Source organism: Ranitomeya variabilis, chromosome 6 (genome assembly GCF_051348905.1).
Source record: "Ranitomeya variabilis isolate aRanVar5 chromosome 6, aRanVar5.hap1, whole genome shotgun sequence".
Taxonomy (NCBI): domain Eukaryota; kingdom Metazoa; phylum Chordata; class Amphibia; order Anura; family Dendrobatidae; genus Ranitomeya; species Ranitomeya variabilis.
The window spans coordinates 490,614,362-490,641,166 of record NC_135237.1 but is presented as its reverse complement, the minus strand read 5'-3'; the positions used below and the strand labels follow the sequence as shown (position 1 = coordinate 490,641,166).

Genomic DNA, 26,805 nt, shown 5'->3' with positions numbered 1-26,805 from the left:
GATCATCCGCCGCCTCTTCAGGAGCATGCCCAGGTGTTGTACAGTAGGGAGGTCATAAAGGAACGTGGAGGCCACACACAATACTGAGAATCTTTTCCTTGTTATGAGGCATTTCCACTGAAGTTGGATCAGCCTGTAACATGATTTTCCACTTTGATTTTGAGCATCATTCCAAATCCAGACCTCCGTGGGATATTCATTTTGTTTTACGTTGATAATTGTTATGCTTTATTGTTCTGAACACATTCCACTATGCAATGAATTAAGATTTGCAACTGGAATATTTCATTCAGAGATATCTAGGATGTGGTATTTTAGTGTTTCCTTTATTTTTAAAAGAATGTGTCAATGACAGAGAACTGATGTATGTAAATGCTCATGTTAAAATCACATTGCAAACGGATGTCATATGGTTACTAGATGCGAGGAAATCGCATTATCGCATTGCAAACTGATTACACACGGACCACCATATGGAGAACATTGGTGCGATTCTCGGTCATCAAAATCGGATCTATTTTTTATACTTTGAGTGTGACTCCGGCCATAGATTGTCTGTCGGGGATAGTGATTGTTAGTAATATCATAAGCGATTGTCAGTAAGCGTTTGTTCTTTAGTGACAGTATTATGCAATTGTTTGTAAGTGATTGTCCTTTTGTAACACAATGAAGCGAGTGGGACAGATTTGGGGGTCAGATCTGCAGGACTATGCCCCCAGCACTGCTCACCACAGCTCTCCCCTCCACCTGATGCCACACGCGCAGGTCCCGGCTGCTCCATGCTCATATTTGGGGCGTATATTTATAGGCTCAGATTTGCAGGACTATGCTCCCAGCACAGCTCTCCCCTCCACCTGATGCCATGTGCACAGGTCCCAGCTGCTCCATGCACATCATTGTGGGGGTCAGATCTGCAGCAGTATGCCCCTAGCACTGCTCTCCCCTCCACCTGATGCCATGTCTACTATCAACCACATTTGGATCCTTCAGACGGAACCTGAAAACCCATCTCTTCAGGAAAGCCTACAGCCTGCACTGACCCCGCTGCCTCCTCAATACTACTGAAGCTACCGCCTCACCAACACCGGAGCTCCTGCAACCCTCAACCTAATGTCTCCATCCCCACCATCCTGTAGAATGTAAGCCCGCAAGGGCAGGGTCCTCGCCCCTCTGTATCAGTCTGTCATTGTTAGTTTGCTTACTGTAAGTGATATCTGTAACTTGTATGTAACCCCTTCTCATGTACAGCACCAAGGAATCAATGGTGCTATATAAATAAATAATAATAATAATAATAATGTGCACAGGTCCCGGCTGATCCATGCACATACAGCTCTAGCAAAAATTAAGAGACCACTGCAAAATGTTCAGTTTGTCTGATTTTTCTCTTTATAGGTATATTTTTGAGTAAAATGTAAATTGTTCTTTTATTATATAAACTTTTGACAACATGTCTCTGAATTTCCAAGCACTACATTTTGTATTGTTTTCTGAAAAGGAGAAATGGTCAACATTAGAAAAAAAACTGTGCTTTCTGATCTCAAATAATGCAAAGAAAACAAGTTCATAATCATTTTTTAATAACAATACTAATTTTTTAACTCGGAGTGTTCAGAAATCAATATTTTGTGGAATAACCATGATTATTTATCACAGCTGTCATGCGTCTTGGCATGCTTTCCACCAGTCTTTCACGTTGCTTCTGGTGCAAAAATGTAAGCAGTCCTTCTTTGTTTGATGGCTTGTGACTATCCATCATCCTCTTGATTACATTCCAGAGGTTTTCAATGGGGTTCAGGTCTGGAGATTGGGCTGCCCATGACAGGGTTTTGATGTGGTGGTCTCTTAATTTTTGTTTGCTTGAGCTGTATTTGGGGAGTATATTTGGGGGGGGCAGATCTGCAGGACTATGCCCCCAGCACTGCTCTCCCCTCCACCTGCTGCCATGTGCACAGGTCCCGGCTGCTCCATGCACATATTTGGGGGTATAGTCATAGCTCCCAACCGTCCCTCATTGTGCGGGACTGTCCCGGTTTTTAGCCTTTGCCCCGCTGTCCAGCACGGGACGCTCTGATCCCGCAGACAGCAGGACCGACACGCCCCCTTGTGTTAAGCCATGTCCCGGGCCCTTACCCTTCCGTATGGCTGCCTGCTTTCTGCACACAGGACCTGTGATGAGGTCACAGAAGGGGAGGAGTCAGGGGTCACATGATCGGGACCTCCGTGGATTGCAGGACTCGGCTGTGCTGGTTGCTGGATGAGGTAAGCTGCCTTATGTGGGGTCAGGAGGTGTGTACAGTGTGGATGTAGCAGAGCCATGTGTGTATGAGGTGTATGGAGCGGAGCCGTGTGTGTGCGCAAGGTGTACGGAGCGGAGCCGTGTGTGCGAGGTGTACGGAGCGGAGCCGTGTGTGTGCGAGGTGTACGGAGCGGAGCCGTGTGTGTGCGTGGTGTATGGAGCGGAGCTGTGTGTGTGCGAGGTGTATGGAGCGGAGCCGTGTGTGTGTGTGCGTGGTGTATGGAGAGGAGCCGTGTGTGTGCGAGGTGTATGGAGCGGAGCCGTGTGTGTACGAGGTGTATGGAGAGGAGCCGTGTGTGTGCGAAGTGTATGGATCGGAGCCGTGTGTGTGCGAGGTGTATGGAGCGGAGCCGTGTGTGTGCGAGGTGTATGGAGTGGAGCCGTGTGTGTGTGAGGTGTATGGAGCCGCGCGCATGTGTACGCAGCGGAGCCGTGTGTGCAAAGTGTACGGAGCGCAGCCGCGTGTGTAGGAGTAGCTATGTGTGGCCATTATATGGTACGAAGTATCATGTGTGGCCAATATACAGTATGGAGCATCATGTGGGGCCATTATACAGTATGGAGCATCATGTGCGGTCATTATACAGTATGGAGCATCATGTGCGGTCATTATACAGTATGGGGCATCATGTGGGGTCATTATACAGTATGGAGCATCATGTGCGGTCATTACAGTATGGAGCATCATGTGCGGTCATTATACAGTATGGAGCATCATGTGCGGTCATTATACAGTATCGAGCATCATGTGGGGTCATTATACAGTATCGAGCATCATGTGGGGCCATTATACAGTATGGAGCATCATGTGCAGTCATTATACAGTATGGAGCATCATGTGGGGTCATTATACAGTATGGAGCATCATGTGGGGTCATTATACAGTATGGAGCATCATGTGCGGTCATTATACAGTATGGAGCATCATGTGGGGTCATTATACAGTATGGAGCATCATGTGCGGTCATTTTACAGTATGGAGCATCATGTGCGGTCATTATACAGTATGGAGCATCATGTGCGGTCATTATACAGTATGGGGCATCATGTGGGGTCATTATACAGTATGGAGCATCATGTGCGGTCATTACAGTATGGAGCATCATGTGCGGTCATTATACAGTATGGAGCATCATGTGCGGTCATTATACAGTATCGAGCATCATGTGGGGTCATTATACAGTATCGAGCATCATGTGGGGCCATTATACAGTATGGAGCATCATGTGCAGTCATTATACAGTATGGAGCATCATGTGGGGTCATTATACAGTATGGAGCATCATGTGGGGTCATTATACAGTATGGAGCATCATGTGCGGTCATTTTACAGTATGGAGCATCATGTGCGGTCATTATACAGTATGGAGCATCATGTGCGGCCAATATACAGTATGGAGCATCATGTGCGGTCATTATACAGTATGGAGCATGATGTGGGGTCATTATACAGTATGGAGCATCATGTGCGGTCATTATACAGTATGGAGCATGATGTGGGGTCATTATACAGTATGGAGCATCATGTGCGGTCATTATACAGTATGGAGCATCATGTGGGGTCATTATACAGTATGGAGCATCATGTGCGGTCATTATACAGTATGGAGCATCATGTGGGGTCATTATACAGTAATAGTTGGGGGGGCAGATCTGCAGGACTATGCACCCAGCACTGCTCTCCCCTCCACCTGCTGCCATGTGCACAGGTCCCGGCTGCTCCATGCACATATTCGGGGGTATAGTTGGGGGGGGGGGCAGATCTGCAGGACTTTGCCCCCAGCACTGCTCTCCCCTCCACCTGCTGCCATGTGCACAGGTCCCCGTGCCCCTTGCCCACCCTCCGCACGGTGATGGCAGGAGGTGCCGGGCCAGTGCTGGTGGGTGAGGGCTGTGCTGCACATGGGGAGGTGCTGCATCTGACAGCTCCCAGGACCTGAGGGGGAGGAGACAGGACAGTCCCGGGTAAGAACATGCAGCCTCGTCGCCTCCACAAGCGCTCCGTGCTGGGCACTATGCTGGGCACGGTGAGGGCTTCCTGTGGCATGAAGGAGGCGCTGCCAGCGCTGGGCACGGGGTCATCCGCAGGGCACGGACGTGGCGAGGAGGAGGACGAGGAGCTGGACGTTGTGCAGGACGAGCAGGCACACCGACCCTCATGCCCCCAGTGTGTGCGGTGGCAGGTAGGTGCCAGCAGGAGAATGCGCTGGAGTGGGCGTGCTCGGTAGCCATGTGCTGCAGCAGGCTGCTTGTTTCTCTGCTTGTAACAAAGGAAACTAGTTCTCACCGTGCAGAGAAATGTCTTCTCCAGATTTACTGATCTGCACCTAATGAGGCTTTGTGCTGCCGCTGCCCCTCCATCACTGCCAGGGAAGCAACACATGCCCTGGTGAGGGCGCCCGCAGGTGAGCGGCATGCAGCACTGGCACAGGGCTCACACACCCCCTTCTCTGGAGAGAAGCACGTGCCCTGGTGATGGCTTCATCTGTCAGTGCCCCCAGAGCTGGTGCCAGGCTACACTGCTGTCCTCCCCTGAAGCATGTGGGGGGCTTTCTGTGACAGCAGCCCCCCTGGGAGTCACCTGTGCCCGGGGGCTGCCTGACAAAGGCTGTGGGCTGTACGGTATGTACACCATCTGACGGTGTATGTGTGATGGGCATCGGATGCACCAAATGTCCCGTAAACAAAGCAATTAATGGCAGTGACAACGCCTGCCAATCTAATGGCATCCACAGCGACCGATGCCCCTCACATCCACTCAGCTGTCAAGTTGATAAAATGCCAACATGAATGCAAATAACAATAAAATGGCAAAAACCTAAATGACATTCTCAGTGTGGTGGGCGCTATCTGATGTGCGGGTCCCATAGACGTGATGCCAGGATTGTGTGCAGCACTATTGTGTGTGCCAGCGTCTCTCCGTGTGTGGACAGTGTAGGCATGTGTCGCAGTGTAGTGTGTGGCTAATGTGGGGGCTTTGTGTGACACTGGCACCTCTGGGAGTCACCTCGGGGCACAGGGTTACTGTAACAAAGGCGAGCAGTGCTGGGTATAGTGCTTGGCACCTCCGCCATCTCTCATGTCATAAATATCCCTCTCACAGGGAGAACTGCCATCATAATAGAAGTGAGGAGTAAATGCACGGAGTGGGTGTGACGGGAACACGGAGCTCGTGCGACTGTTGTGTCAGTGGAAGGACCACACTGGAGAGAAGCTGCGTAACAAAGGAAAGGCCCAGTATATACTCCATACAGGGCTCTGTGCTGAGCGCGGGGCTGAGCTCGCTGGACGGACACAGCCTCAACTTCTCCTCTTCCTCTTCTACCTCTTCTTCTTCCCATTTTTTCTATTCCTCTTCTTAATCTTATTTTTCCTCTTCTACTTCTTCATCTTCCTATTTTTCCTTCTTCTTCTGCTTCATCTTCCTATCTTTCCTCTTCTTCTTAATCTTCTTCCTATTTTTCCTCTACGTCTTCCCCTTCCTCTTCCTCATCCTCTTCTTCATCTTTCTCTTTCCTCTTCTACTTCTTCATCTTCCTATTTTTCCTCTTCTTCTACGTCATCTTTCTATCTTTCCTCTTCTACTTCTTCATCTTCCTATTTTTCCTCTTCTTCTACGTCATCTTTCTATCTTTCATCTTCTACTTCTTCATCTTTCTATCTTTGCTCTTCTTCAACTTCATCTTCCTATTTTTCATCTTCGTATTCCTTTTCATTTTCTTCCCCCTCCTCTTCTTCTTTCTCCTCTTCTTCCTATTTTTCCTCTTCATCTTCCTTTTCTTCTTCCTCCTCTTCTTCTTCCTATTTTCCTCATCTTCCTTTTCTTCTCATTCCTCCTCTTCTTCCTCCTCCTCCTCCTCTTCTCCTTCTTCCTATTTTCCCCTTCTTCTCTCCTAGGTTCCATCTATTTCTGAAATAGACAACTCGATTACGTCCTACCCTGCTTGTCACTCAGCTTTCCCAGATATAAAAGTAAAAATGACTGAAGGAATTTTGAATTTTCCCAAAAATACAAATATGTAAGAAATGATCATCTACCAATAATGGATACAGGTTTAAGGGCATGAACTGCATTTGTTGATATAAGTGGAATTTACATTATGAATCCTCTGTGACCAGGAGGGGCATACAACAAAGAAGAGGGGTCTGACTGCTGCCGCAGATCCCTCAACCACTTGTAGCAGGAGGACATGACGATGTTTTCCACCAAATTCTTTCCATATCGGTGGGTTGATTATCTACACCTTAGTGTGCCCCTTATGAAGAGGGAAAGCTTGCAAAGGTTCTTAGTCTCTGTGAGGGTCTTTTCCGGGGTCCCATAATAGCCGCACAGACTGCCTCTATTGTGCATGTAACCTTGTGACATATTATTATTCTGTCTCTTGTTTGTTATCATGTGTCTAAGGTTTTGCACTAATTCAATTCCTCATTGTTTAAATAGGTTATCTCACAAAGCCTAATGACCTAACCACCGCTGATTAACGGGGGCCTGACCAATAATTAGAACAGAGATGCTGGGGGGCCCCTCGTCCTCCTACCTGCATGACCACACACAGAGAAGGGACATGCTTCAGCATACAAGACATTTGGAACTTTGTGGGAGCACTTTGGGGAAGGCCCTTTTCTGTTCCCCATGACTGTGCCCCAGGGTATAAAGCTAAGGGTACCGTCACACAGTGGCATTTTCATCGCTACGACGGTACGATTCGTGACGTTCTAGCGATATAGTTACGATCTCGCAGTGTCTGACACGCAGCAGCGATCAGGGACCCCGCTGAGAATCGTACGTCGTAGCAGATCGTTTGGAACTTTCTTTCGTTGCTGGATCTCCCGCTGTCATCGCTGGATCGTTGTGTGTGACAGCGATCCAGCGATGCGTTCGCTGGTAACTAGGGTAAACATCGGGTTACTAAGCGCAGGGCCGCGCTTAGTAACCTGATGTTTACCGTGGTTACCAGCGTAAAAGTAAAAAAAAACAAACCGTACATACTCACCATCTGATGTCCGTCAGGTCCCTTGCCGTCTGCTTCCCGCTCTGACTGTCTGCCGGCCGGAAAGTGAGAGCACAGCACAGCAGTGACGTCACCGCTGCGCTCTGCTCTCACTGTACGGCGGCACTCAGTCAGAGCGGGAAGCAGACGGCAAGGGACCTGAAGGACACCGAAATGTGAGTATGTACGTTTTTTTTTTTTTTACTTTTACGCTGGTAACCACGGTAAACATCGGGTTACTAAGCGCGGCCCTGCGCTTAGTAACCCGATGTTTACCCTGGTTACCAGCGAACCTCGGCATCGTTGGTCGCTGGAGAGCGGTCTGTGTGACAGCTCCCCAGCGACCACACAACGACTTACCAACGATCACGGCCAGGTCGTATCGCAGGTCGTGATCGTTGGTAAATCGTATAGTGAGACGGTACCCTAAGTCTCTAAAGGCATGGATGGGTGAGTTTGGTGTAGAAGAACTTGACTGGTTGCACAGAGCCCCGACCTCATCCCCATCCAACACCTTTGGGACTAACTAGAACGGAGATTGTCAGTTTGGTGTAGGAGACACAATGGTTGGGGATGTTTTTCAGGGTTTGGACTGGGCCACTTAGTTCCAGTGAAATCTTAAACCTTTAGTTATAACAAGACAATTCTATGCCTCTGATTTTGTGGGAATAGTTTGGGTACGGCCCTTTTCTGTTCCCTATGACTGCACAAAGCGAGGTCCATACAGGCACGGTTGGGTGAGTCTGGCGTGGAGAAATGTGACCGGCCAAACAGAGCTCTGACCTCAATCCCGACCAGTGGAGACTGTGAGCCCGGCCCCCTCCTCCAACACCAGTGTCTGACCCCACAAATGCTCTTCTGGATGAATGGGGTAAAAAGCCCCACATACACCATCCAAAATCTTGTAGAAAGCCACCCCAGAAGCGTGAAAGCTGTTATAGGTCCAAAGGGGGATCTAACGCCACCCTAATGCCTATGGATTAGACTGGGAGGTCAGAAAAGTTCCTGTAGGTGAGATGTGTAGACGTCCCAATACTTTTGTCCATATATTGTATTTTCACCTCACCTCCAGGTTACCTGAAGACTGAACGATAAGGTCTTGGATAAGATAATAAATGCGTCCATTGGACTTGTTCCTACCAGTCTTGTGAGTGCTTGAGCTTCGTATTCAGAATGGCTGTCCTGCAGAGTATAAGCTGCCTTCTGCAGCAGTCTGCTGTATGTTAGTGGACTCTCATCCGCAGTTCTTACAGGATATGGATGCCTTCAGGCTATGTTTTTTTTTTAATTTACATATATGAATTTTGAGCTATAAATCACTTTTGCTAATGGGATCATTAAAAAATGTTCACCATTTCTCTTTTATTGCTTATCCTGTTTATTACTGGCTGCAGAATGAGTGATCTAAGAATCCTTCAGGGAGCTCACTCTGGCCGGAGAGGGTTTTTTTTCCCTATATTATCTTTCTTAGCTCCTGATTCATGATAACACACCACATCAAAACTGATCTGAACTGTGTAGTTTTAAATCAGCTGTGAGAAGCTCAGAAAAAGACAGAAGAACGAGATGAAAGAGTTATAAACTCCCCTGTCAGAACAACCGAGTGATGGATTCTCAGTTAATGGAACAACACAAAAAACTGAGAAAGAAAGGAAAAATTGACAAAAATTTCACATAAAACCCCCAAAATGGGCCTGACAAAACTGTTGGCATGCTCAACTTAATATTTAATTGCATACCCTTTGGAATAAATAACTTCAATCAGTCGCTTCCTATAACCATCAACAAACATCTTACACCTCCCAACTAGAGTTTTGGACCTCTCCTTTTGCAAAATGTTCCAGGTCCATCATATTTGAAGGCTCCTTCTCTCCACAGGTGTTCAATGGGATTTAGGTCTGTACACATTGCTGGCCACTTTATAACTCCAGTAATTTGTTTCCATCCATTTCTGGGTGCTTCTAGTATGTTTGAGGTCATTGTCCTCCTTGAAGACCCATGACCAAGGACACAAGCCCAGCTTTCTGACACTGGGCACTACATTGTGACCCAAAATCCTTTGGTAATCTTCAGCGTTCATGATGCCTTGCACACAGTCATGGCACCCAGTGCCAGAAGCAGCAAAACAACCCCAGAAAAACAACCCCAAAACATATTTGAACCTCCATCATATTTGACTGTAGGTACTGTGTTCTTTTCTTTGTAGGCCTCATTCCGTTTTTGGTAAACCGTAGAATGATGAGCTGTACCCAAAAGCTCTATCTTGGTCTCATCTGTCCACAAGACGCTTCCCAAGAAGGATTTTTGGCCAGTATTTTACATCAGTATTGGAACAATCAGAAGAAAAATGTAATAGAAACACGTCACCACTTCTGCATTTTTCACCCACTCCTGGTTTTGGCTTACAGATACTGATGTAAAATACTGAATGTTTGAACATGGCCTAATTCTGCAATTAGCCATGCCCTCCTTTTAACAAAATAACCCTTTAGAATCAGCTATGTTCTCTTTCTGCTGATTAACCCTTTAGAAGCAGAAGTATAATGTGCAGCCCTCCTCCTTGATCTGTCCTTAATAATATACAGAGGATTGTAAATAGCTGATAAATAACAATATTCTGTATGGAGTAAAGTTTAGACTTCTGGTTGGAGATAATGAGAATGTTTGCTTGATTTACATTTCACTGATTTAATGCCCATTGAGATGCTTTGGTTAAAAAAAATATCACCATGTTTTTGAATCTGTTTAGGAGAATTTAAGTGAAAACAAGGGTAACCAGTTCACCCATTGTGATCTTCAGACCAGCGGGTAGACGAGTGTTGCATTTTGTACTGCACATTGCAAGCTGACCTTAGAGAAGTTGCAAGTGGACTGCTATTATTGCACCTGTTGCAAACTGGACCGTCTTTTCCTCATTAAAGGGAATCTGTCAGCAGGTTTTTGCTCTGGAATCTGATAGCAGCATAATGTAGAGACAGAGAGCCCGATTCCAGTGATGTATCACTTACTGGACTGCTTGATGCAGTGTGTTTGTGTGTTGTAGATGTAGGAGTGGTCAGAATGCTGAGCTGTGCATAACCCTGCCCACACCACTGATTGTCAGCTTCCTGTGTACACTATGATCAACAATCAGTGTTGGGGCGGGGTTATACAAATTAGCCTGACTGGCCTGCTCAAGACATGTAGTCAGGCAGTGATAATCTCCTACTGATAAAACACTGATTGTATTGAAACTACAGCATACAGCCTAATAAGTGACATATCACTGAAATCAGGCTCCCTACCCTCACATTATGCTGTTCTCAGAATAAATAGCAAAAACCCGATGACAGATTCCCTTTAAAGGTCTTGTACCAAGTTTGTATATTACTCTCTATCCATAGTATAGGGGATATCTTTCCAATTGCAAAGGATAGGGAATAACTTTCCGACAGCTGGGACCGCACCGATTATGAGAACTGAGGCTCTGTAGAGCTTTGTGTGAATGGAGTGGTGGTCGATCATACCCACATCTGCGCCATTCATTTTGAATGGGAGTGCTGAAGACCAGCCAAAGGCTGCACTCTGCTGTCTCCGGTGGTGCCATTAAGAATTAATGAAGTGGAGGTGCTGATGTTCGTCCACCACGCCAGTCACGGGTCCCAATGGTCGAACTTACAGCGATCAGGAAGTCACCCCCCTATCTTACAGATAGGGCATAACATCTAAACTTGGTACAGCCCGAACAAGCCTGTTTGAGCATTAAAGGAGTTGTTCAAGTACTTAGATATTGATGACCAGGTACGGACTGGGGCTGAAATTCAGTCCTGGCATTTGAAATCACACAGGCCCATGCTGTCCCCGTTTCCAAGCACTAGATGGGATATATTACTACTACTATTACCCTGGGCGGAGGAAAGGAAGATTTTCTACAAGACCAATATTTCTAACTAGATGGTGGCCCGATTCTAACGCATCGGGTATTCTAGAATATGTATGCGTAGTGTATAGCACAGCCCACGTAGTATATTGCACAGCCACGCAGTACATTGCGCAGCCCAGGTAGTACATTGCGCAGCCCACATAGTATATTGCGCAGCCCACGTTGTACATTGCGCAGCCCACGTTGTACATTGCGCAGCCCACGTAGTATATTGCGCAACCCACGTAGTATATTGCCCAGCCACGTAGTATATAGCACAGCCCATGTAGTATATTGCCCAGCCACGTAGTATATAGCACAGCCCATGTAGTATATTGCACAGCCCACGTAGTATATTGCACAGCCCACGTAGTGTATTGCCCAGTGACGTAGTATATTGCCCAGCCCATGTAGTATATTGCCCAGCCCACGTAGTATATAGCAATGTGGGCATCATATCCCTGTTAAAAAAAAGAAATAAAATAAAAAATAGTTATATACTCACCTTCCGTTGGCCCCGGATCCAAGCGAGGCGTTTACCGACGCTGCTCGTGCGCTCCGGTCTCAAGAGTGCATTGCGGTGTCGCGAGATGATGACGTAGCGGTCTCGCGAGCCTGCTAGTCATCATCTCGCAAGATCGCAGCATGGACCGGTTACCGGAGCGTCGCGAGTGGGAAAGGCCTGTTGTCGATCCGGGGGCCGACGGACGGTGAGTATATAACGATTTTTTATTTTTTTAATTATTTTTAACATTAGATCGTTTTACTATTCATGCTGCACAGGCAGCATGAATAGTAAAAAGTAGGTCACACAGGGTTAATAGCAGCGGTAACGGAGTGCATTACACCGCAGCATAACGCGGTCCATTACCGCTGCCATTAACCCTGTGTGAGGGCAGACTGGAGGGGAGTACGGAGCGGGCACTGACTGCGGGGAGGAAGGAGCGGCCATTTTTCTGACGGACTGTGCCTGTCGCTGATTGGTCGTGGCTGTTTTGCCACGACCAATCAGCGACTTGGATTCCATGACAGTCAGAGGCCGCGACCAATGAATATCCGTGACAGACAGACAGAAAGAAGGACAGACAGACGGAAGTGACCCTTAGACAATTATATAGTAGATGATACCTGTGGGCTACTGGGGTAAGTGTTGGGAGTCAGCAACTTTGTTCTCCATCACAACTCCTAACAGTAGGGGTGTCTTGAGAACACGGATTCTGTTAACAACGTAGCAGACCAGGTGGCCCATGACCATTTGCCAGATGGCCAGTCCGGCCCTGTTGATCACCTACCTTTAGGATATGTAATCAATATTAGATTGGTGAGGATCTGACTCTACTTCCATGTTTGCAGCGCTGGCCGGATGTAGTTAGTATACTGGGATGGAGCAGCACACCTCCGTAAACTACAGTATCCGCTGCTGAGAACTGTAGCTCAGCTCCTATTAAAGTGAGTAGAAGCTGAGCTACAATGACTAGGAGCGACAACTACATAGTTCCAGTTCCATACACAGTTTACAGACCCCCCACCGATAGGATATCAATGACCAATCCACAGGGTAATTTGTTGAGGATGGATAGGTTATCAATATCTAAGTAGTGAACAACCCCTTGAAAATCAATTTTTTTTGTTTGCTCTTTCATAGTTGCCTTTCAAGACTCATCCCTTTATACGTTTTTCTGTCAATGGAGCGTGTTTTTTATGCATTTTTTTATTAACACTATAAATTATTAATTATTTTTACAAATTATGTTATCCTTATCCCATGGGTTAAGAGAAATTAGAAATATATTTTCGTTCTTTAATGCGTTACTTACTACTTTTCCACAATAAAGCATTTTTAAAAAAGTTGTTTTCGCGTCATTATATTCTGAGAACCAGGACCATTTTTTCATCAATGGAGCTGACTGAGGACTTATTTTTTTGATAAATGATTTGATGTTTTCATCTTTTACAATTATGGGTAATACCGTTTTTTGATTGCTTTTTATTCCATTTTCTTGGCATGATAAACAAAAAACTGCAATTCTGAAATTGTTTTGTTTCCTTTTTTTTTTCATCATACAATGTATTACCGTGTTCATTTAATAAGTGTTGTTATGGATGCGGCGTTACTAATTATGTGAACTTTTTTAACTTAATAAAGCATTTTAATAGGGTACAAGGGGTTTGTGTGTCCTTCCTTATATTATATGTTTAAACTTTTTATTTGCTTTTTTTTAGATTTTTGTAAGTTGCATTATGGAACATGTACGAGCTCGATTTCTCATATAATGTATTGTAATTCTTCTATATTGCAGTGTATTTTACTTGTCAGCATAATGGGTGCACTTGGATGACAAAGCTGGGGGTCATTCATAGGCTTCAGCTGCTATAGAAACCCAGCGGCTGTCTGCCAATTGGCTACTAGTATGACTGTACCGTCTGATGGCATGTCTGTAAATAGTACCGCCACACCATAGCAGAAAAATGCCAAGACCTTTGTATAGAAATGAACGTGACCTCCTTTGTGAGCACAAGGTGTACAATTCTCCATCAGTCTCCTGACCACTGCAGTCAATCACTGGCCTTAGCGGTCACATGTCATACATGCACACATGGCTGCTGAGGCCAGTGATTGGCTGCAGCAGTCGGGTGACTAATATAATGTCATATCTTAAAATCCAGCATCAGAGCTGCAAGGCTGGAGGGGAGGGGGATCTGAGTGGTAAGTACCGTAATTCTTATTATTTTATTTTATCATGTTCTCTAAACTCTGCCAAAAGTCCTGAAACCCCTTTTCAAGCTACTAGGTGACTGCTCTCCCTATTTAATAATGTATGGGTGACTTTTTGCTTTCTGAATGTCACTATCCAGTTACTTTCACACACACAATGTATTTTGGAAAAATGCCAGCACAGATTTTGAGCCTGAACCAGAAGTGGATTCATAAGAATAAGAAATATAAAGGACTATCCACTTCTGACTGTTTGGCTCCGAAAACTACATCAACAACTGCAGTGGTGATTTTCCAAATGAAAGCCGTGTGTAATACCGCCCTGAATCATGGTTATAGAGGGGCACAAGAATGTTTGGTTTGCACCCAGATTTCTCTGATTAGAAAGCTGCCTACTTCATTATTGTTCCAGACAACTTTTATAATTCAAGAACTGAGGTATTAAACATGACTACCCCGGTATCTTTATAACACAAACTGCAGGACATTATGGAGCAGGAGTATGTGTTACTTCTTGTCTCCACCTGATGGAGTGATGACGAGGGCACAACCTTCGTGGTTACAGATGCCATCTGCCTGGATACTAGAATTCGTCATTGAAGATCTCATTCCATGCTATTGACAGACTTACCAACATTTCCACTCAAAATTCATCAGGGCACTAAGGGAAGGTGCACACGTTGCGGAAATGTGTGCGGATTTTTCCGCACTGATTTTGGTAATTCCGCACTGCGGATTCACTGTGGATTTACCGCATTTTTTTCGTGTTTTTTGTGCGGATTCCACCTGCGGCTTTACACCTGCGGATTCCTATTATGGAGCAGGTGTAAACCGCTGCGGAATCCACACAAAGAATTGACATGCTGCAGAATAAACAACGCAGCGTTTCCACACGTTTTGTTCCGCAGCATGTGCACTGCGGATTTTGTTTTCCATAGGTTTACATGGTACTGTACACCACATGGAAAACAGCTGCGAATCCGCAGCGGCCAGTCCGCTGCGGATCCACAGCAAAATCCGCAACGTGTACACATAACCTTAACGGGGTTTTCCAGAACGTTTTTTTTTTACTATGGGGCTAAAAACTAACTGACAGGTAGTTGCTAACAGAGGCAACTACCTGCCTGTTCTGCTTGGCGATGGCTCAGAGTGGTCATTGACTGCACCTGCCAGTAATTCAGCGCTGCTCAACATCAATAGAGTAGCTCTTCCGGGTTGCTCTGTTGACGGGGTGTGATGTCATGCTGATTGACAGCCAGCTCCTCACACTTAGGCTTCGTTGACACTTGCCGTGATTTTGTGGCCCTTTTTTGCGGCCCCAATAGATTTCTTTGGGGCTGCAAAAATAGGCCACAATAATTCCACGGCGCCCTGTGCGACGTATGGCCGTGGGGATCGTATTTACGGCCGTGAAAAAAGATCGAGCTTGCTTGATCTTTTTAATGCCTTACGGACACGGCTCACATTGTAAATCAATGGGGCCGCAAAATCAACGGAAGGTTGTTTTTGCGGTGCGACGTCACTTCCGTTTTTGCAGACCGCTGGTGTTTTTTTCCCCAATACTTTTGCTATAGTATTGGGAACCTGGAAAACGGCGATCCGCAAGTTTTTTGCGGTCCGTTATTGCGGCAGACCTTCAAAATTGCAGCGATACGGCCCACAAAAAATGCTCGCAATAATGGGCCGCAAAAAACCCGGTAAATGTAAAAGAAGCCTTACGCAGTGAGGAGTCGGCTGTCAATCAGTATAGGGTTGGCAGTCACGTCTCTTCGATAGAGCAGATCGGAAGAGAAGCTGCTGCTCTGTCGATGTGACATCAGCGGAAGCCACTTAGTCACTGGCAGGAGCAGTGTCTGATTACTCTGTGTCGGCAGAGATCGGCGTTGGACACAAAAGGCAGGTAAGTAGCAACTATCTGCCTGTTAGTTTCATGCCAATAGTAAAAAAAAGGTCCTGGACAAGCCCTTTAACCCCTTCACCTCGAAGCTTGTTTTCACCTTCATGACCAGGCCAATATTTTCAATTTTGACCACTGTCACTTTATGTGATAATAACTCTGGAACGCTTCAACAGATCCTGGTGATTCTGAGATTGTTTTCTAGTGACATATTGTACTTTATGATAGTGGTAAAATTTGTTTAATACGACTTGTGTTTATTTGTGAAAATATCGGAAACTTGGTGAAAATGTTTAAAATGTTGCAATTTTCAAACTTAATTTTTATGCCCTTCAATTAGAGAGTTATCACATAAAATAGTTCATAAATAACATTTTACACAATCTACTTTACATTAGCACAATTTTTGAAACATCATTTTTTTTTACTAAGAAGCTAAAAGGCTAAAAGTTAATCAGCAATTTCTAATTTTTCCAACAAAATTTACAAAACCATTTTTTTAGGGACCACATCACATTTTAAGTGACTTTGAGGGGTCTATATAACAGAAAATACCCAAAAGTGACACCATTCTAAAAACTGCACCCCTCAAGGTGTTCACAACCACATTCAAGAAGTTTATTAACCCTTCAAGTGCTGCACAGGAATTCATGAAATGTGGAAGGAAAAAATGAATATTTCACTTTTTTTCACATGAAATTTATTATAGACCTAATTTTTTTTATTTTAGCATTGATAACAGGAAAAAAAGTACCCCGAAATTTGTTCTGCAATTCTTCCTGAGCATGCGGATACCCCATATGTGTGGGAAAATCACTGTTTGGGAGCGCGGCAGAGCTCGGAAGGGAAGGAGTGTCATTTGACTTTTTGAATGTAAAATTTTCTGAAATAGTTAGCGGACTCCATGATGCATTTGGAGAACACCTGATGTGCCTAAACAGTGGAAAAAGCTAAAAAGTGACACCATTTTGGAAACTGGACCCCTCAGGGAACTTATCTAAATGTGTGGTGAGCACCATAAACCCCCAGATGCTTCACAGAAGTTTATAACATTGAGCTGTAAAAAATGAAAAAAATCACATTTTTCCCACAAAAATGTTCTTTTAGCTCCTATTTTGTTATTTTCACAAGGGTAACAGGAGAAAATGCACCAAGTAGTTTGTTGCGCAATTTCTCATGAGTATGCAGATACTCAATATGTGAAGGAAAACTACTGTTTAGGTGCACGGCAGGGCTCGGAAGTGAAGGAGCACCATTTGACTTTTTGAATGCCAAATTTGCTGGAATCATTAGCAGATGCCATGTCACTTTTGGAGAGCCACTAATCTGCCTAAAGAGTGGAAACCCCTCACAAGTGGAAATTTGGAAACTAGACCCCTCATGGAAATTATCTAAATGTGTGGTGAGCACCTTGAACCACTAGGTGCTTCACAGAAGTTTATAACGTTGAGACGTTAAAAAAAATCAATCACATTTTCCCCACAAGAATGTTCTTTTAGCCCCAATTTTTTTTATTTTCACAAGGGTAATAGGAGAAAATGGACCCGAAAATGGACCCCAAAATTTGTTCTGCAATTTCTCCTGAGTGCACCAATATCCATATGTGTGGAAAAATTACTGTTCAGGCGTACGACAGGGCACAGAAAGGATGAAGTTACGTTTTGGAGCTCAGATTTTCATGGAATATTCTGCGGGTGTCATGTTGCGTTTGAAAAGCTCTTGATGTACCTATAGAGTGTACATCCCCCACAAATTACCCTATTTTGGAAACTAGACTCCTCAGTGAACTTATCTAGATGTGTGGTAAGCATCTTGAACCTCTAGGTGATTCACAGAAGTTTAAAAAAATACATTTTTTCCACAAAAATGTTCTATAAGCCCCAAATGTTTTATTTTCACAAGGGTAACAGGAGAAAATGGACCACAAAAATTGTGCAATTTCTCCTGAGTTCAACTATACCCCATATGTGGTCGAAAACTACTTTTGCATGGATCATATTAACACCACAGGTGTGTCACAGAATTTTATACCATTGTGCAGAGACGAAAAAATACATTTTTATCACCAAAATTTAGTTTTAGCCCCCAATTATACATTTTCACACTGGGAAATGGGTAAAACGTGCACCAAAATTTGTCCCACAATTTCTGCTGAATGTGAAAATACCCCATATGTGGCTGTACAGCACTGCTTAGTCACACAGCGAGGCTCGGGAGGGACTATTTGCCTCCTGGAGCTCAGATTTTGCTAGAATAGTTTGCTGACTTCATATAAAGAGCCCCTAAGTGGTAGAAGAGCAGAATCCCCCCTCAGGTGACCCCATTTTGGAAATTATACCTCTTTGAAAATTTATCTACAGGTGTAGTGACGATTTTGATTCCATGGGTATTTTCAAGAAACAAGCCGCAGTAATTGTTGCTGAGTGAAAATTGCAAACTGCCATTGCAGTGCCCAATACGTTGTAGTGACCAGTACGTTGTGGTGCCCAGCTCATGCTTCTGGAAACAAGTACCTGTAAATTAGGAGGGATTTCGTAGCTACAGAATGCCAAACATGCGGACAGGAGTTTATATCTAAATCTCTGAGTGACATGACAGATAAAACCCTGAGGGATCCATTCACTATAATGAGGCAGCAGAGTTCCTCTGGACTCCGTCTGGCTTCTCTTCAATGTTGTCCTTTTTAGAAGTGCACAAGAATGAGGTCCACCGCACTTTTATGCACGCCTAAAAAGCTGGACTCTGCAGGATCATTGGCCAGACGGCATCTGCCTCATTATAAGGAATCTTCCATCGGGGCTTTCATCTGAATGACATATTTTAGAGATTTACACGGAAACTCAGCGCAGAGCGCAGAATAAATGTGCACTGAACCTTACTGTGATCTTTGGGAGGCAGAATGACAAAAAAATATCAGGTCAAGAATTGGTTTTATTTATTTATTTATTTATTTTAATCCATTCCTCGTGTTTATAAATGATTAGACGACTTTATTCTTCGGGTCGATGCGATTACAGCGATAACAGATTTATATCAGGTTTTTTTGTTTGGCTGCTGTCACACTAAAAGACGCTTTTTATTGCAAAAACAAGTTTTGCATGCCTATATTTAGATAGCTATAATTTTGTCATATTTTGGCTGACAGTCATGTGAGTTCTTATTTTTTTCCAGACGAGTTGACGTTTTTATTGGTACCATTTTCAGGCACATGTCATTCTTCAAGACTATCCCTCCGCAAACATTAAGATAGTCCACTCCATTCATTTGAAAATCAAGATCTGGACCTGTCAATTTTCCCTAGACTACATTGCTGTTAGTAAATCTCTTTTGTAATCTTCACATTGATTGGACTGTGGACTGCTATAACTATAAAACCTTGCTCTTGGTGTGATGCCACCCTCAGAAGAAGGCAGAACGCCAAAACGTGCGTTGGGGCAGGCACCACCACCCACAAGAGGTAATTTGTCTATTGCACTGTTGTGCCATGTGCTTTTGATGTTTTTCCCACTTTAAAGGGGTTGTACACTACTTTCAATTATCCCCCCAATGTATCCCCCCGGGGCCCCTGATGAATTGTGTAAATACCGTGCGTTGCCTTTTTCGCCTGTGAGCGGCGCTATGCTGGTGGCTGAGTCCGGGTCATGTGATCCCCAGGCTGCAGCCACCACTAATTTCCGCCGACATCACGTCAATTTCCAGACTCTGGAAATTGTCGTGACGTCAGTAACAGGCGTGTCCAAGCCGCACAGTCAGCAGTCACTCAAGAGTGACTGGGCTGTGGGCGGGACTGTGGGCTGCCTGCGGGGCTGTGCTGGGGGCGGGCGGGGCTTTGCTGGGGGCGGGCGGGGCTGTGCTGGTGTCTGTGGTGCTGCGATCTGCTGGCCGAGATGTGCGGCGGCGGCCGGTCCCAAGGCGGCGGCCGGTGCGTCGGTGGCCGGTCCCGCGGCGGAGGCCGGTGCCGTCGCGGCGGCGGCCGGTCCCGCGGCGGCCAGTGCGTCGGCGGCCGGTGCCGTGGCGGCAGCCAGTGTGTCGGCGGGGGTCTGCGTGGTGCTGAAGGTGCCGCCGAAGGTGCTGGAGTGTGGCTGTGCGGTGGTGGTGGCGGCGGCGTTGTCTCTGTGTGCAGGCATGTCCAATGGGACTACAAGTCCCATCGGGCTCTGCCTGCTACAGTGACAGTGAGTGACACATTAGCCAATGATGGGACAGTAGTAGTCCCATCATCCGGCTAATGTGTTGAATGTAAAAAAAAAACCCACACATATACAGTACATACATAGAACACATACAGAACATGCAACGACATGCAGCATGCGACAACATGCGCCATGCGACGACATGCAGCATGAGACAACATGCGCCATGCAACGACATGCAGCATGCGACGACATGCGCCATGCGACGACATGCAGCATGCGAGAACATGCGCCATGCGACGACATGCAGTATGCGACAACATGCGTCATGCGACGACATGCAGCATGCGACGGCATGCGCCATGCGACGACATGCGCCGTGCGACAACATGCGCCATGCGACGACATGCAGCATGCGACAACATGCGCCATGCGACGACATGCAGCATGCAACGACATGCGCCATGCGACGACATGCAGCATGCAACAACATGCGCCATGCGACGACATGCAGCATGCGACGACATGCGCCATGCGACGACATGCGCCATGCGACGACATGCAGCATGCGATGACATGCGCCATGCGACGACATGCGCCATGCGACGACATGCGCCATGTGACAACATGCAGCATACGACAACATGCAACATGTGACATCATGCAACATGCCGCATACAGTACATACATACAGTACATACATACATACAGACATACAGTACATGTAACATAGAGTACATACTCACCATCACTTGTCACTTTGATCCCCGAAGCCATTGTCATCTGTAAAAAATATTAAAATAATAAACAAACACTATACTCCCTGATCCGCAGAAATCCAATTAAAACGAGTGTCCCTCGACGATCTCCCGTGGAGAGCAGGAGCAACAGCTGATGCAACCACTCTCCAGGGGCTCCAGGAACACAATGAGGGGAGGAAGGTATCCTTCCACAATGTATTCTCCACAATGTATTCCTACGCCCCTGTGAGAAAATAGTCCCTAGTCCCTCAATGAAAGTCTAAAGGTGCAGAAACGATGCAGTTCCGCACAAAAGAAGTGACATGCTGCGAGAAAAAAAAGCTGCGTTTCGGTGCGGCTTTTTCCGCAGCATGTGCACAACAAGTCTGCGGCTCCCATAGACTTACATTGGTTGTACACTACACTGCGGATTTGATGCAATTCTGTGCGGCAAGAAACGCTGCGGATCTGCAATCAGATGCGCAACGTGTGCACACAGGCTTAGCATTTAGTGAACCTAGCAAAAAAGCCAAGCAAAAAAAAAGTGTGGGATTGCACTTTTTTTGCCATTTCATTGCACTTTGAATTTTTTTCACATTTTCTGTTACAAGACATGGTAAAACCAATGGTGTCGTTCAAAAGTAGAACTTGTCCCGCAAAAGATAAGCCCTCACATGGCCATATTGACGGAAAAATTATGGCTCTGGATAGAAGGGGAGCGATAAACGAAAACAAAAAAGCTCCAGGGGTGAAGGGGTTTAGAAACATGGATATGGACATATCTATGGAAATAGACATAGATATATAGATATATCTGTATCTATCTATCTATCTATCTATCTATCTATCTATCTATCTATCTATCCATCTATGTGTAATGGAGTGTGGGTTGGACAAATGTAAAAGAGGAGGTTGGACAGAAATGACATCACAAATCTTTTTGAAGATAGAGGGGGGCGAGGAGGGAGGGGTTGGGGTGTGTTTTGGAGAGGGTGTGGTAGGTTCGTGCTTAGTAGCAGTGCAATGCATCATGGAACTTGTAGTATTAGAGCACAATAACTCAGCAGAAAGGAAGTTGTCGATTAACCCCATGAGAGCTGAATCCAGCACTAAAGATGTGCTGCTACAGCATGATAAAAGGTAATATTGCTAAAATAAACACAGCAGATGTTTTCAGTGGCACATAATAGCAAGATTTATGAAAAAAAAAAAAAAAGGTTATAGTAGTGGACAACTTCTTTAAGTCTTTTCTCTTTGACTCAAGACATTGTATGTAGTATTTGGGATGTGTACATTGCAGCATAGTCTGTACAGCCTCTTTCTAGTTATCATTGCGGGTGAGTGATGCCACCTTGTGGTTTCCCACTTTTTAGCAACCTTTTATATATATATACAGTGGGGCAAAAAAGTATTTAGTAAGTCAGCAATAGTGCAAGTTCCACCACTTAAAAAGATGAGAGGCGTCTGTAATTTACATCATAGGTAGACCTCAACTATGGGAGACAAACTGAGAAAAAAAAATCCAGAAAATTACATTGTCTGTTTTTTTATCATTTTATTTGCATATTATGGTGGAAAATAAGTATTTGGTCAGAAACAAAATTTCATCTCAATACTTTGTAATATATCCTTTGTTGGCAATGACAGAGGTCAAACGTTTTCTGTAAGTCTTCACAAGGTTGCCACACACTGTTGTTGGTATGTTGGCCCATTCCTCCATGCAGATCTCCTCTAGAGCAGTGATGTTTTTGGCTTTTCGCTTGGCAACACGGACTTTCAACTCCCTCCAAAGGTTTTCTATAGGGTTGAGATCTGGAGACTGGCTAGGCCACTCCAGGACCTTGAAATGCTTCTTATGAAGCCACTCCTTCGTTGCCCTGGCGGTGTGCTTTGGATCATTGTCATGTTGAAAGACCCAGCCACGTTTCATCTTCAATGCCCTTGCTGATGGAAGGAGGTTTGCACTCAAAATCTCACGATACATGGCCCCATTCATTCTTTCATGTACCCGGATCAGTCGTCCTGGCCCCTTTGCAGAGAAACAGCCCCAAAGCATGATGTTTCCACCACCATGCTTTACAGTAGGTATGGTGTTTGATGGATGCAACTCAGTATTCTTTTTCCTCCAAACACGACAAGTTGTGTTTCTACCAAACAGTTCCAGTTTGGTTTCATCAGACCATAGGACATTCTCCCAAAACTCCGCTGGATCATCCAAATGCTCTCTAGCAAACTTCAGACGGGCCCGGACATGTACTGGCTTAAGCAGTGGGACACGTCTGGCACTGCAGGATCTGAGTCCATGGTGGCGTAGTGTGTTACTTATGGTAGGCCTTGTTACATTGGTCCCAGCTCTCTGCAGTTCATTCACTAGGTCCCCCCGCGTGGTTCTGGGATTTTTGCTCACCGTTCTTGTGATCATTCTGACCCCACGGGGTGGGATTTTGCATGGAGCCCCAGATCGAGGGAGATTATCAGTGGTCTTGAATGTCTTCCATTTTCTAATTATTGCTCCCACTGTTGATTTCTTCACTCCAAGCTGGTTGGCTATTGCAGATTCAGTCTTCCCAGCCTGGTGCAGGGCTACAATTTTGTTTCTGGTGTCCTTTGACAGCTCTTTGGTCTTCACCATAGTGGAGTTTGGAGTCAGACTGTTTGAGGGTGTGCACAGGTGTCTTTTTATACCGATAACAAGTTTAAACAGGTGCCATTACTACAGGTAATGAGTGGAGGAAAGAGGAGACTCCTAAAGAAGAAGTTACAGGTCTGTGAGAGCCAGAAATCTTGATTGTTTGTTTCTGACCAAATACTTATTTTCCACCATAATATGCAAATAAAGTGATAAAAAAACAGACAATGTGATTTTCTGGATTTTTTTTCTCAGTTTGTCTCCCATAGTTGAGGTCTACCTATGATGTAAATTACAGACGCCTCTCATCTTTTTAAGTGGTGGAACTTGCACTATTGCTGACTGACTAAATACTTTTTTGCCCCACTGTATATATATATATATATATATATATATATATATATATATATACACTGTGCAGAATTATTAGGCAAGTTGTTTTTGGATCACATGATACTTTTTATACATGTTGTCCTACTCCGAGCTGTTCAGGCTTGAGAGCCAACTACCAATTAAGTAAATCAGGTGATTTGCATCTCTGTAATGAGGAGGGGTGTTGTCTAATGACATCAAAACCCAATATAAGGTGTGCGTAATTATTAGGCAACTTCCTTTCCTTTGGCAAAATAGGTCAGACGAGAGATTGAAAAGTCCAAAATTGTGAGATGTCTAGCAGAGGGAAGCAGCAGTCTTGAAATCGCCAAACTTTTGAAGCGTGATCACCGAACAATCAAGCATTTCATAGCAAATAGCCAACAGGGTCGCAAGAAGCGTGTTTGGCAAAAAAGGCGCAAAATAACTGCCCATGAATTGAGGAAAATCAAGCGTGAAGCTGCCAAGATGCCATTTGCCACCAGTTTTGCCATATTTCAGAGCTGCAACGTTACTGGAGTAACAAAAAGCACAAGGTGTGCGATACTCAGGGACATGGCCAAGGTAAGGAAGGCTGAAAAACGACCACCTTTGAACAAGAAACAAGATAAAACGTCAAGACTGGGCCAAGAAATATCTTAAGACTGACTTTTCAAGGGTTTTATTGACTGATGAAATGAGAGTGACTCTTGATGGGCCAGATGGATGGGCCAGAGGCTGGATCAGTAAAGGGCAGAGAGCTCCACTTGGACTCAGACGCCAGCAAGGTGGAGGTGGGGTACTGGTATGGGCTGGTATCATCAAAAATGAACTTGTGGGACCTTTTCGGGTTGAGGATGGAGTGAAGCTCAACTCACAGACCTACTGCCAGTTTCTGGAAGACAACTTCTTCAAGCAGTGGTACAGGAAGAAGTCGGTATCGTTCAAGAAAAACATGATTTTCATGCAGGACAATGCTCCATCACATGCCTCCAACTACTCCACAGCGTGGCTGGCCAGTAAAGGTCTCAAAGAAGAAAAAATAATGACATGGCCCCCTTGTTCACCTGATCTGAACCCCATAGAGAACCTGTGGTCCCTCATAAAATGTGAGATCTACAGGGAGGGAAAACAGTCCACCTCTCGGAACAGTGTCTGGGAGGCTGTGGTGGCTGCGGCACGCAATGTTCATCGTAAACAGATCAAGCAACTGACAGAATCTATGGATGGAAGGCTGTTGTGTCATCATAAAGAAAGGTGGCTTTATTGGTCACTAATTTTGGGGGGTTTTGTTTTTGCATGTCAGAAATGTTTATTTCTAAATTTTGTGCAGTTTACCTGGTGAAAATAAACAAGCGAGATGGGAATATATTTGGTTTTTATTAAGTTGCCTAATAATTCTGCACAGTAATAGTTACCTGCACAAACAGATATCCTCCTAAGATAGCCAAATCTAAAAAAAACCACTCCAACTTCCAAAGATATTAAGCTTTGATATTTATGAGTCTTTTGGGTTGATTGAGAACATAGTTGTTGGTCAATAATAAAAATGATCCTCTAAAATACAACTTGCCTAATAATTTTGCACACAGTGTATATGCATTTTTTCATGATCAATAAAGTTATACATTTTAATTTTTGGTTCTTGTGTACAATTTTTTATATGATATAATTATGTCTGTACTGAACCATTTAGGCTTCCATGATAGTTTGTTGGCATGTCATGATTTATAATGATTTCATTTGGTGTTTTTTTGTAGACACAACTCCCCCCTTATACAACGTCAACATACCAGTGTACATGCGCCGGCTATAGGCATAATGGCGATGGCCGGCCCGAGCGCACTGGTATGTTGATGTTGTAGTAAAATTCTTCAATAAAGTGGCGCCGGAGTCAGCGTTTTGTTGAAGACACTTTGTGAATTTTGGCATCATAGTGCGATAAGCGCACGACCTGACTCCGGCGCTGCACTGCGTCGGACAGAAGAACGCCTCCACCATTAGATAGAAGACTAGCTATTGAACCTGTTGTATCCTCGGGTGACGAGCATTTTAATTGGTACATTTATACCACCTCTTCAATAAAATAGTGCAATAGAGCACGGTTTGCGCATATGCTGACTTTGGTGCCATTTTATTGAAGTAATGTACTACAACGTCATCATAGCAGTGTGCACGTGCCAGGTATAGGGATAATTGCTGAACTGCTATGTTGATGTTGTAGTACAATTCTTCAGTAAAATGGTGCCGGAGTCAACACGCATACATCCCATGATATATGGCGTCATTTTGATGAAGACACTGTGTCTGCAAATTCACACACACAGTGTCTTCAATAAAATGGCGGTATGCACACAAGCTGACTCCTACTCTATGGGTGTGCGTTGACTCCGACGCAGGCACTGTCCATCCCGGAAGGACACATCCACCGTTATATATAAGATGGCCCCTTCCAAATCCCTTTTTCCTTCAGATGTAAGCCCCAACGGGACCAACGAACGGATGCCAAAATGCAGTGTGAAAGCAACCTTACCTTTTCTGAGATACAGCATGTGTTAAAGTCAATAGCTGCAATCATGAATTTCTGGCTTCAGAGATGAAATTTGCCTGTAACCTCAATACGTACAGTATTGATGATTTTTAACTATCAACAACACACCTTTTTAGGGCAGTCATTAAAGGGATAGTCTCAAGTTTGAAAGTTATAACTTCCCGATCACAGGGGAGGGGTCTGACCACTGGTACCCCTCCGTTCCTGAGAAGTGGGGCTCTGAAGTTCCTCATGTGAATAATGTGGAGTGCGACCATGCGCACTGATGCTCTGTTCCAGCTAATCTACTCCAGCCAAGTTTGAGCTCCAAAAGTCAAACAGCGCACCTTCCCTTTCCAAGCTCTGCCAAAATAGCAATTTTTGACCTCACGTGGGTTATTGCCCTGCTAGAGATAAATTGCTTAACAATTTGTGATGCCCATATTTTCCTATTACCCTTTGTGAAAATGAAAAATTAAGACTAAACTAATACTGAAATAATTAGATTTTTATTTTTTCAATCCACGTTGCGTTAAAGGGAACCTGTCACCCCCAAAATCGAAGGTAAGCTAAGCCCACCGGCATCAGGGGCTTATCTACAGCATTCTGGAATGCTGT

At 44.8% G+C, this 26,805-nt stretch overlaps 1 protein-coding gene across 1 annotated transcript in view; it reads left to right on the top strand.

Annotated features, from left to right (window-relative positions):
* Positions 1-4,273: 4,273 nt before the first annotated feature.
* Positions 4,274-26,805, top strand: part of ZNF704 (zinc finger protein 704) — a 282,103-nt gene continuing 259,571 nt past the window's right edge. The window contains exon 1 of the mRNA XM_077270719.1: positions 4,274-4,482. Coding sequence (XP_077126834.1) covers positions 4,315-4,482 — 168 coding nt within the window. The 5' untranslated portion in view covers positions 4,274-4,314. The remainder of the gene's footprint in view (positions 4,483-26,805) is intronic.